The sequence below is a fragment of the Phyllostomus hastatus genome, unplaced genomic scaffold (genome assembly GCF_019186645.2).
Source record: "Phyllostomus hastatus isolate PE091 unplaced genomic scaffold, TTU_PhHast_1.1 phas_contig_5, whole genome shotgun sequence".
In the NCBI taxonomy this organism is placed as follows: Eukaryota; Metazoa; Chordata; class Mammalia; order Chiroptera; family Phyllostomidae; genus Phyllostomus; species Phyllostomus hastatus.
Genome location: NW_025333897.1, coordinates 4014061 through 4027010, shown reverse-complemented (window position 1 = coordinate 4027010; position 12950 = coordinate 4014061). Strand labels below are relative to the sequence as shown.

The window sequence follows — 12950 nt, the reverse complement described above, 5'->3', positions numbered from 1 at the left end:
CAGTCATGGGGAGGATTCTGCTGCCAGGCAAGGTCCTACCCATCTAGGCTTCTCACTTCTTCCCAGTCTGGGTCTCCTCACTCAGACATATCAGTGACGTCGTCCCAACACTTTAAAGAGCCCTTGAGCAACAACTAAACCATACCCTGTTAATCCATTCACCCAGCAATCACTGGGCTGGGAGAGTCTCCTCCACAGAAATGTAAATTTCTGAAAAAAAATATATGCAACAAGAAGATTCACTCCAGTATTATTTGTAATCGCAAACAAACAAGAAACAACCTAAATTCCCATCAGCGAGGTCAATGTTGATGTAGTAGTCCACCCATCCCCCAAGGGAAGTATAAATCTATGTATTGGAAAACGGAGACCACTAGCAATAGGACTTTTCTTCAAAGGAGAGCCGAGTGGCTGAGAGTGCAAGTTAGAATTTTGACATGTTCATACATCATTAACTACTGACCAGCCAGCTCAAGTCTGAGCAGTCACTAGGGTTGTGACTGAGGAGGACAGCACAAAGCACAGGACTTGCCCAAAGAATGACTACAAGGTTAATGTGCTCCTGGGCAGAATTATTGGATGCTAGTCAACTGACACTAAATAAAGCAGTCCTGCAATTAAGCTTTTAAAATGGACCAAGGGACATGTGAGTGGTATTTGACAGAAATCATGTGAGCAATACCAAATGTAAAAGGGAGCCCTTTATGTTTTGTCAACTGAAACCTTTACTTCTGAAGTAATTATGTTGTAGATATGCTGTGGAAGCAGGAAGAGGCATTCTGGAAATTGAAAAGTCTGGAGTGGAGAGCATAAAACATTCTGGAATGAAAGGCCCACCACATGCCTGTCTAATCAGACCTTCCTCTGCTCTAGGCAGGTGGCCATCTGGGAGCATTAGACAGGGAAGCATCTACAGTCTCCTCCACAGAGGGGGGCCCACACACTTTCCTCTTCATTCCACAAGCCCTTCCTCAGGTGCTGTTAGTGCCAGCCCCAGAGGGCTGCTTTACAGGGCAACTCCAGAGACTAGAATGGGAATCCAGATGTGTCTGGATGAATAAGACATAAGCTTATAAATAACAAAAAATGCTGCTGGAATTCACATGCACACTAGTTTTCCAAAAGTATCTAAGTTTATTCTGCCTAAAAACTAAAAACAAAGCATCCAATCCCATTCAATAAGGGTGCTGTGGGAAAAGAAAAGAAAGAAAAGGTGGAATGGAGCTAAGGAGGTGGCATGGTGGTGGGAGCCACCTGAGGGCTTGGCCCCTGCCTCACTCTGATAGGCCCAGCCAGGGAATGACCCCAGAGAAAGATCTCTGCAGATCCCTGACACCTACATGACAGGTGGCCTGTGCTCAAGTCACTCAAAGGACCAGATGGCCATCAGTCATCCTCGCCCAGGCTGTACCCGCTTGCTGCTGAGTCATTTTCTGGTGATGATGAGGTCTCTGCTGACAAGTGTTGTGCATCCATCCGGCAGAACACACATTTGGTGACTATTTCAGAGTAGATGTCACTTTCATAGTTGGAGAAAGGCCTTTCACATTCTTCACACTTGACACAAAATATTTAAAAAGCAGAAAGGAGGTGCTAGTCAGAGGAGATCAAGGTATGCAGTTAGAATTCTTCCACCTGATCCAGCCACCTTGGGTTAGGTCAGGGTAAGAGATGCCTCTCCTCTCTGGGGTCTCTCCCCAAACAAGGGTGGAAATTATAGGTCATTGAGAGAGTGTGAGCACAGACTTCTTCCCCCCAGAAGTTATGCAGATACTTCCTGCTCATGTCTCCTGCCATAAGGGTCCTGGGGTCAGAAGTGGCAGGCTATTTGGCAGTAGAGAGAACCAGGAGGAGGGGTCCAATCCCATCCTCTGCTCTGTGCAGAGCAGCTATGGGGCCAAGGAGATATCCTAATTTCTCAACATCCTGGGGGCACCTCGCTTTTACAAAACCATGAGAAGCAAATAAGCAAGATTTCTAAAAAAGCAGGATTTTTTACTAGATGATGAACATGCTGAGCATCCTCCTCCATCTCAGAGCCTGTTTCTGGCCAGAGAACACAGAGAACTGTGGATGCCACTGCACAGCTTACTCACTGCATCTGCTTCCCACAAACAAGTGAGCAATACCATGCATGGCCTGGGCTCTCAACATAGTCCCCTAAGACAAGCCTGCAAGGTGACATGCCCCTGCTCTGGCACCCCAAGCCCCTGTACGTTTCCACCCTTGCCTATTTCAGGACCCAGAGGACTGGAGGAGAGATGGGGCAAACCCTGCATGGAGCAGACTCTCTGAGAAATCCAGCCTCTGAGAAAACCCAGCCTTTTTTTTTTTTTTTAAATTACACTATCTTTATTCTACAGTATAATTTCTCATGTCCCAACCCCAGAATGACAGGGACTAGCACTGCTCTGTAGCCAGTGAGCTTCCAAGCCTGAAGGCCAACATGACCACAAAAGCCATGAGAACCAGCTGGTCACAAAGATGAGGTCCATGTGGGTCCCACCCCTCACTTCCCTGCCCCACAGTGCTGTTTCCAAATTAGTCATTCCCAGAAGCAGTGGCTCCCAGCCAGACCTCCTGAGAGGAGACAAGCTTAGGTGGCTGTGGGATTCTAAGGGAAGTAAGGCTCAAGAGGGCCCAGCGTAGACTCCTCGGCCTCTTAAGGTGGCAGGCAGGTGTCTAGTCTGTGGTCCTAGCAGGGACAGGCCTCCACTGCTCAGGGCCAGCCCTGGCCACACCTGGGGAAGCAGAAGATATGTCCACTCTACCACCACGATCTTTCGCTAGAGAAACAGGCACCTGAGCCCCCTCCATGGGAAATGGGGCACTGGGGGCCTGGCCAGAGGGTCTGCTGCCAGAGTATAGGAGGCTCACACAGTGTCCAGCTATGTGCTTAGTGCTCCCTCAGGCCTCATTTCCCAGTCCTGCCCACTCACATCAGTCCCCAAATACATCAGGCTCACTTCTGACTCAGGGTCTCCACACTGGCTGTTCCCTCTGCTGAGAAGTTCTTCCCCTAAACATCTGCACATCTCACTCCCTCACCACCTGCAAGTCTTTGAACAACTGTCACCTTAATAAACCTATCCTGTCTACCCTTTGAAACGGAGCAACCTCCAGCACTCTTATTTCCCTTCCCTATGTTATTTTTCTCCAAATTACTTATCGCCATGTGACTCACTAAATATTTTTATTTCTTTGTTTTTCTCCCCTTTTAAAATTTAAGCTCCCTCAGGGCAAGGATTTCAATCTGTTTGTTCATGGTTTTACCCTCAATTGCTCAATAAATGTTTATTCACAAAATAAATTAATTTGTAGTAGTAACTAATGAAAGTTTTCATTGCACCTTATTTTACCCAATACCTACCTGTTTCACCTTTAAACCCAGGGCCTTTTTGTACTCGATTACCAAAGGAACATTGTCAATTTCTTCAATATTCCATAGTCTCATGGTCTTATCCTAGAACAAGTTAAATAGCAAAACAGCAGTCACAAAAGTGAGCTTGTTAGGCTGAGGCAACCCAGGGAGCTGCATCACATCAGACTATGTGTGGAGAACCTTGACCTGTAGAGGAGCAGAGTTAGGGCAACCAACTGTCTCAGTTTCTCCAGCACCTTTCCAGCTTTTGCTCTGCAAGTTCCATGGACCAGCAAACCCCTTTCAAGGTGCATAAAGTCCCATTTTTCAGTGATGGCCTCAAAAATAGGAGCTGAATGCAAAATATTTTTAATGCCAAATGGATATACATAGATGATTCATCTTCCATAGGTCAATCACTGTTTTCCATAATTTGCAGTTCACAATCATAGATTATCCATTACAACACAGGTGGCAAACACAAGGCCCACAGGCCAAATCCAGCCCTCCACCTTGTTTCTACCCGGCGGCAGCACTGAGTTCTGGCTTAACTGTTAAGGAGTAGTTACATTTATACAGTCCTAAAATTACATTTGGCCCTTTGAAGGCAACTTCGAGGCTGATGTGGCCCCCAGTGAAAGTGAGTTCAACACCCCTGCATTACAGTATTGTGATTCACTCCCAGTGCTACAACTTAACTATCCAACCTAACTGCATTGTAATTCTGAGTTTTAACAGTTTGCCTTTGATTCTACCTATGGATTAATTGCTGTGCTTTGTTTCAAGATAATGCTGGTAGAATTTTTAACATTGTGAATATCACAATCATGTTTTGTAAGAGTTAGGCTAATGAAGATGAGAACAAGTACAACAGCAATGCCAGCATGACCCAGATGTTACCAGAAAGGGAGGCTATGCAACTGTGTTTAATGACAGATAAACAGACATGAAAACTAGATTGGGAGATAAATAACCAGAACAATAGCATCCTGCACAGCATGCAGAAAATAATTAGGGATTGGGTTTGGTGGAGAAGGGGATATGAAAAGCACACATGGTAAGTGAGTCTGGGACGAGACATGCAAGTTCTAAATTATTCAGAAGTTTTTCATCTTCCACAAAGACAACAATGTAGGAAAAAAAAGAAATATAAGGTATCCAGATTGTAAATGAAGTAAAAAGATATAATCATATCACATACTGTTTTTGTGACTTGCTTATTTCACTTAGTATGTTTTTTTCAAAGTTTATTCATGTTGCAACATGTATCAGTACTTCATTTCTTTTTACTGCTGAATAATATTTCATTGTCTGCATATACCAGATTCTAGTTATCTATTCATCAGTTGGTAACAGTATTTATTTACTCTATTGTAGAATGTATTTGAAGATTACATGACCTTGTACATAGAAAATCCTAAGGAATCCACTAAAAAACTATTAGAACTAATAGCTCAGCAGGATTGCTGGATATAAAAATCAATACACAAAAATCAATCGTGTTTTTATACACTTGCAATGGGCAATCTGAAAATGCAATTAAATAAACAATTCCATTTAGCACCATAAGTAATAAAATGCTTAGGAATAGATTTAACAAAAGAAGTGCAAAACTCACAGACTAGAGCCAAAAAAATATTGTTGAAACTAAAGAAGATATAAATAAATTGAAACACATCTCATGTTCAATGAATCAGAAAATTTAATGTTGCTAATTAAACCATACCCCCCAAATGATCTACAGATTCAACATAATCCCTATGAAAATCCCAGCTGACTCCTTTGCAGAAATTCACTAACTGATCCTAACATCCATATGGACATTCAAAGGACCTAGAATAGCCAAAACTATTTGAACAAGAATGTTTCAGAGGACTCAGACTTCACTATGTCAAAACTTACTACAAGCTACAGTTACCAGCACAGGGTGGTTCAGGCATAAGGGTAGAAACATAGGTCCATGGAAATAGAATTGAGAGTCCAGAAATAAATGCTCACATTTATGGTCAATTATTTTTGACCAGGGTACCAAGGCCTAAAATTGTGAAAATAGAAGAACTAGAAAACTTAGATGTAAACATAGGGGTAAATCTTTGTAACACTGAATGAGGCAGTGGTTTCTGAGATCTGACGCCAAAACTCAAGCAACAAAATACAAAGTACATAAACTGGACTTCATAAAAATTTAAAACTTTTGTGCCTCAAAGAACATGCATCAGGAAAGTGAAGATATATAAGTGGCCAATAAGCACATGAAAAGATGTTCAACATTATTGGTCATCAGGGAAAAGCAAATCAAAATTACAAAATACCACTCCATCACTATTAGGATTACTACAATGAAAAAGAATAAAATTGTTGAGGATGTGGAGAAATTGTCACATTCCTATGCTGCTGGTGAGAAAGTAAGTGTTCAGCGCTTTGAAAAACATTCTGGCAGTTCTCAAATAGAGTAAATAAACACAGTCACCATGTGACCCAGCATTTCCACTCCTGGGTATATGACCAAAAGAAAAAGAAAAAAAACAGGTGTTCACACAAAGAGTTTGAACTTGTTTATGAATCTTCACAGCAGCAATATTCATGATAGCCAAAACAGTGGAAATAATCCCATTTCTATCAACTGAAGAATAGATAACTAGAATCTGGTATATGCAGACAATGAAATATTATTCAGCAGTAAAAAGCAATTAAGTACTGATACATGTTACAACATGAATAAACTTTGAAAAAACATTAAGTGAAATAAGCCAGTCACAAAAACCATATGTGGTGTGATTACATTTATATGAAATGTCCAGAATAAGCAAATTTACGGAAACAAAAGTAGATTAGTCATCACAGGGGATGCAATAAGACAAGAAAAGAAAGCATATAAGATTGGAAAAGAAGATATAAAACTGTCTTTGTTCAAAGATGACATGATGGTCTATGTAGAAAATCTGAAAAAATCAGTTAAAAAAAGACTCTTGGGTTTCAAAGTCAAATGGCTTTTCTTGGTAAGGATATTTGTTTATGAGTGCCAGGAAATAATAGCTTTTGAAACCTGCATTAACAGATTTCCTTTTGCCTAGAGAAGGAAAATAAAAATGAACCAAAGAGTATTTCCAGAACAGGTAATTCAGTCTTTAAATGTGTATACTGTTCAACATCTTAGAATTTTAATATAAAAAAACAAAACATGTTTTTCCAATTACAGCCTACTTTAAGGAATTGCTATTGTTCCCTTTTGTCAGTGTTAAAATAAAGTGTTGGGAATTAAATTATAATTTAAGAAAAGATATTACCCAATGAGGATGAATGTAGATGGCTCAATGTAGATGGCTGTAGATCCTTACTCAGTGGGATGTATAAGGCAACAGGGGCCCCTTCTAAATTGTTATATGCCAATACAAATGTCGTAAGTGGCAGAAAAAACTCTTGGGTTTAGTAAGTGATCATAGTGGGGTTGCAGGATACAAGGTTAATATACAAAAATTAATCATTTCCCTACATACCAGCAATAAACAAGTAAAATTTTAAATTGAAAACACAATAGAAGTTACATTAGCACCCCCCAAAATTAAATACTTAGGTATAAATCTAACAAAATATGTACAAAATATATATAAAGAAAACTCTGATGAATAAAATCAAGGAACTACATAAATGGAAACATTTATGGATAGAAAAACTAAATATTTTCAAGATCTTGGTTCTTCCCAATTTGATCTATAAATTGAATGCAATCCCAATCAAAATTCCAACAAGTTATTTTGTGGATATTGACAAACTGATTTTAAAGTTTATACAGAGAAGCAAAAGATCCAGAATAGCCAACACAATAATAAAGGAGAGGAACAAAGTTAGAGGACTGATATTGCCTGACTTCAAGGCTTACTATAAAGCTACAGTAATCAAGACAGTGTGATACTGGGAGGAGAATAGACAGATCAGTGGAACAGAAAAGAGGGCCCAGAAACAGATTCACTTCAATATAGCCAGCTGACCTTTGAAAAAGGAGCAAAGAATATACAATGGAAAATTATAGTCTTTTCAATAAATGCTACTGCAGCAATTAGACATCCACATGCAAAAGTAAGAAAGAAACTGAATCTAGATACAGACCTATACCCACTACAAAAATTAACTCAAAATGCATCACAGACCTAAATATAAAATACAAAATTAGAAAACTCCTAGAATTAACTTAGGAAAAAATCTAGATGACCTTGGATTTCATGATAACTTTTTAGATAAAACACCAGAGGCACCATGCATGAAAGCTAGACTTCATTAAAACTAAATTGTTCTGCTCTGTGAAAGACACAACAGAATAAAAAGAAGAGCCACAGGCTGGAGATAACATTTGCAAAAGAGACATCTGATAAAGGACTATTATCTAAAATATACAAATAACTCTTAAAATTCAGCAATAGCAAAACAAACAACACAGTTTTTTTTAAAGGGCCAAAAATCTTAACAGACAACTCAACAAAGAAAACATACAAATGGCAAATAAGTATATGAAAATATGTTGCACATCACATGTCATCAATGATTTGCAAATTAAGACAAGACACCACTACACACCTATTAGAATGTCAAAATCCAGAACACTGACAGCAACAACTAGTGCTGGTGAGGATGTGGAGCCATGGGAATTCTGGGCCATTGCTGGTGGGAGCGCAAAACTGTCACAGCCAACTTGGAAGACAGTTTGGCAGCTTCTTACCAAACCAAATACACTCTTACCATACAATTCATTAATCACACTTCTTGGTACTTGCTCAAAGGAGCTGAAAACTTACATCCACACAAAAACCTGCACATGAATGTTACTAGAAGCTTTATTCATAGTTGCCAAAACTTGGAAGCAACCAAGGTGTCCTTCTGCAGTGGAATATTATTCAGTGCTAAAAGAAATGAACTGTGAAGACATGGAAAGACATGGAGGAAATTTAAATGCATATTGCTAAGTGAAACAAGCCAGTCTGAAAAGGCTACATACTGTATGCCTCCAACTATACAACATTGTGGAAAAGGTAAAACTATAGAGACAGTAATATGATCAGTGGTGGCCAGGGGTTTGAGTAAGCAGCAGAGGGATGTATAGGTAGAGCACAGAGAGTTTTTAGGTCAGTGATACTATCCTGTGTTATATTATAATGGTAGACACGTGACATGCACTTGGCAAAACCTGTATAACATAAAGACTTTAGTTAATAATGTGTCAATATTGGTTCAATTGCAACAAATATACCACACTTAATGCAAGATATTAATAATAGTGAAAATAGAAGGAGGGCACACATGAGAACTCTCTACTATCTGTTCAATTTTTCTGTAAATCTAAAGCTTCTTTCAAAAATAAAATCTAAAGACTATACTTTCAGGGATTATTTCTATAGTTTGTTATTTAAAAAATTAAATCTATCTTTAAAAAGAAAGACACCAGTGCTCCTTAGAAAAGTGATCTAGTGATCGCTGAATTCATTTGGAAATACTACCAAATGCACATCTGTTGAATCAGTCTTATGAAACTGAGTGTTCGATAGAACAGTGCCCTTTCCCCAGAGAAGACCACATCCGAATCCACAGAACCTGTGAGTATGTTACGTTACATGACAAAGGGGAATCAGGGCTACAAGTTAATTAAGTTCACTAATTAGCTATTTTAGAATGGGGAGATTATTCTGAATTAGCCAAGTGAGTCCAACATAACCACAATGACCATAAAAGTAGAGCATTCCGTCAGAGGACCATGTGACGATGGAAGAAAGGTACAGAGAGATGCTATGTTGCTGGCTTTGAAGATGGAAGACAGGGCCCTGTGCCAAGATACGTGGGCGGTTTCTGCAAGCTGGAAAGGGCAAGAAAATGGATTATCCCCTAGAGCTTTCAGAAGGGAATACAGAGTTGTTGACACTTTGATTTCAATCCAGTGAGAATTTGCCACATTTCTATTTTACAGAACTGTAAGCTATTAACTTTACATTGTTTGAGTGGTAAAGTCTATGGTGATTTATTATAGCAGCAATAAAATCCAATACATTAAGTAATGTTACATTTCCTGATTCAGCAGCTGCAGCTAAATGTCCTGTAGGAGAACAAAAGGGGAAAGTTTGGTTACATATGAGTATGTGCTGGCCCACTGCAGTGTAGAGCTGTCAGATTTTACCAATATGATACTTTCTATAGTATATCAAGTGATTTGTCCAATTATGGCAACAACAACAACAAAAATGTTCCTCCTAGCTCTTAGATACTTTGATTTAAAAGTTGGAGTTTCTGCCCTGTCTGGTGTGTCGCAGTGGATTGAGTGCCGGTCTATAAATCAAAATGTTGCTGGTTTGATTCCTAGTCAGGGCACATGCCTGGGTTGCAGGCTAGGTCCCCAGTTAAGGGTGTGCAAGAGGCAACTGGTTGATGTTTCTCTCCCTCTCTTTCTCTTCCCTCTCTCTAAGAATAAATAAATGAAGTCTTTTTAAAAAAATAAAAGTTGGAGTTTCAAATCATCTTCTTGATTTCTGTGAAAATTTTAATGAAACTGCGGAGAACTTAAAACAAAGGTATGTTGACATCTTATCCAAACACAAACTAGACGTTCACATATTTAGCAGACAATGCAAATGTAAACTTTGGCAAATTCCATTGAGTCTATTACCTTCCTACCAAAGTAAATGAAGAGATCTTACTGTTAAATGCCCTGCATAACATGCACACAACACTCCTAAAAAGGAATGTGATTTGCTTAACTGTGATGATGGGTCTTTAATAATAAAAGGTTTTAGTCTGTGAACAAAAAAGGATTTTGTAATAAATCTGACAAGCTCAAGTGACCAATAGTAACTTCACAGGGTAATCTGATCACAGATTCCTAACTGGGCAGGTCATGGTGGGTAGTTATCATTCCCCACCTATAACTTTCTTAGTTAAAGGTTTATCATACTTCTGGCCAAGATGGAGGTGCAGGTAGACACGCTGTGCCTCCTCGCACAACCAAACGAAGGACAACTACAAATTAAAAAACAAAAAACAACCAGAACTGCCAGAAAATTGAACTATACAGAAGTCTGACAACCAAGGAGTTAAAGAAGAAAAATTCATCCAGACTGGTAGGAGGGGTGGACCATGGCAGCTGGGCAGAGAGGACCCACAGTAAGGCAGCAGCTGGAAGGCCGGGCAGTCCCAGATTCATGTGCAGATAAACTGGGAGGAACAACTGAGGAGCAAGACAGACCACACAACCCAGGGTCTCAGTGTGGGGAAATAAAGCTTCAAACCTCTGACTGAAAACACCTATGGGGTTGAGGCAGAAGGAGAAACTCCCAGCTTCACAAGCAGAGCTTGTTGGAGAGACTCACAGGGTCCTAGAATGTACACAAGCCCACCCACACAGGAATTAGCACCAGAAGGGCCAAATTTGCTTGTGGGTAGCAGCGGATGTGACTGAAATCCAGCAGAGAGCAGAGCAGGTACCATTGTTCCCTCTCCGGCTCCTCCCCTACATAGAGCATAATAAGGCAGCCAGGTGGGTTGCCCTGCACTGGTGAACACCTAAGGCTCTGCCCCTTACTACAGAACAGGTGCACAGAGAAAAAAAAAAGGCCCAAATATAAGAACAGATCAAAGCTCCAGAAAAAAAAAAACAAAAACACAACTAAGCCATGAAGAAGTAGCCAACCTATCAGATACACATTTCAAAATACTGGTTATCAAGACGCTCCAGGAACTCAGTGGATACTTCAACAGCATAAAAAAGACCCAGACAGCAATGAAGGTTGCATTATGTGAAATAAAGAAAAATCTACAGGGAACCAACAGTAAAGGGAAGGAAAGCAGGACTCAGATAAATGGTTTGGAGCAGAAGGAAGAAGGAAACATTCAACCAGAACAGAATGAAGAAGCAAGAATTCAAAAATTGAGGAGAGGTTTAGGGACCTCCAGGAAATCTTTACAGTACAACATCTGAAACATAGGGGTGCCAGAAGGGGAAGAGGAAGACCAAGAAACTGAAAACTTATTTGAACAAATAATGAAAGAGAACTTCTCCAATCTGGCAAAAGAAATAGATTCTAGGAAGTCCAGGAAGCTCACAGAGTCCCAAAGAAGTTGGACCCAAGAAGGAACACACCAAGGTACATCGTAATTACATTAGCCAAGATTAAAGAAAAGGAGAGAACCTTAAAAGCGGCAAGAGAAAAAGAGAGTTACCTACAGAGGAGTTCCCACTTCTCTAGACTATCAGCTGATTTCTCAAAAGAAATCTTACAGGCAAGAAGGGGCTGGAAAGAAGTATTCCAAGTCATGAAAGGCAAGGACCTACATCCAATATTACTCTATCCAGCAAAGCTAGCATTTAGAATGGAAAGACAGATAAAGTGCTTTGCAGATAAGGTCAAGTTAAAGTAGTTCATCAAGCCCTTATTATATAAAATGTTAAAGAAACTTATCTAAGAAAAAGAAGATAAAAGATATGAACAGTAAAATGACAACAAACTCACAGCTATTAACAACCGAACCTAAAAACAACAACAAAAACAAACTAAGCAAACAGCTAGAACAGGAATAGAATCCCAGAAATGGAGATCATGTGGAGGGTTATCAGTGGGGGAGTGGGAGGAAAAGAGAGAAGGAAAAGATACAGATAATAAGTAGCATAAATGGTAGGTAGAAGATAGACGGGGGAGGTTAAGAATAGTATAGGAAATATAGAAGCCAAAGAACTTATGTGTATGACCCACGGACATGAACTAAAAGAGAGGAATGCAGATGGGATGGGGTGTGCAGGGTGGAAGGGAATAAAGGAGGGAGAATGGGACAACTGTACTAGCATAATCAATAAAATGCATTAAAAATAAAATAATAAAAATAATAAAAATTAAAGGTTATTTTTATCCTAAGCAAGCCCTCCTATTTAACATCATACTGAAAGTTCTCATCAGAGCAATCAGACAAGAAAAAGAAATAAAAGGCAATCAAAGTGGAAGGAAAGAAATCAAGTTGTCTTTGTTTACAGATGACATAATGTTATATTTAGGAAATAAAAAAGACACCCTGAAAAACTGTTAGAAGTAATCAACAAAGTCAGTAAAGTTGCAGGATACAAAATCAACATACAGAAATCAATTGTAGACTTTCCAGCAGTGCCAAGCTCCCACAACAACATGCCTCTCGATAAGGATCTCTTTTATCCCTCTCCAGAAGGGAAGAGGAAACACTAGAAGTGCCTGGTGCAGAACTGCAATTCCTACTTCACAGGTGTGAAATGCTATAAGATCACCACCGTCTTTAGCCACGCACAAATGGTAGTCTTGTTCTCTGTCCACTGTCCTCTGTCAGCCTCCAGGAGGAAAAGCAAGGGTTACAGAGGATGCTCCCTGAGCAGGAAGCATCACTAAAAGCACCCTGATTCAAAATGAGTGCTATCCATCCCAATGAACACACTTTGTTTTTTTAGTCACTTGTGTTTTTATATATGAATAATGAAAAAAGGAAAAAGAAAACAATCCCATTCATGATTGCATCAAAATAATAAAGTACTTAGGAATAATTTTAACCAGAAAGTGCAAAATCTATATACTGAAAACTGTAAGGTTTTGATAAA

General features: G+C 39.5%; 1 protein-coding gene and 1 pseudogene across 1 annotated transcript in view; one reads left to right on the top strand and one right to left on the bottom strand.

The window, feature by feature from the left end:
- Window positions 1-1386: 1386 nt before the first annotated feature.
- WDR88 (WD repeat domain 88) overlaps window positions 1387-12950 on the bottom strand; it is a 41580-nt gene continuing 30016 nt past the window's right edge. The window contains exons 10-11 of the mRNA XM_045846647.1: window positions 3371-3463; window positions 1387-1557 (exon numbers count right to left, since the gene is read on the bottom strand). Coding sequence (XP_045702603.1) covers window positions 1387-1557; window positions 3371-3463 — 264 coding nt within the window. The remainder of the gene's footprint in view (window positions 1558-3370; window positions 3464-12950) is intronic.
- On the top strand, window positions 8721-8831 carry LOC123823926 (annotated as a pseudogene).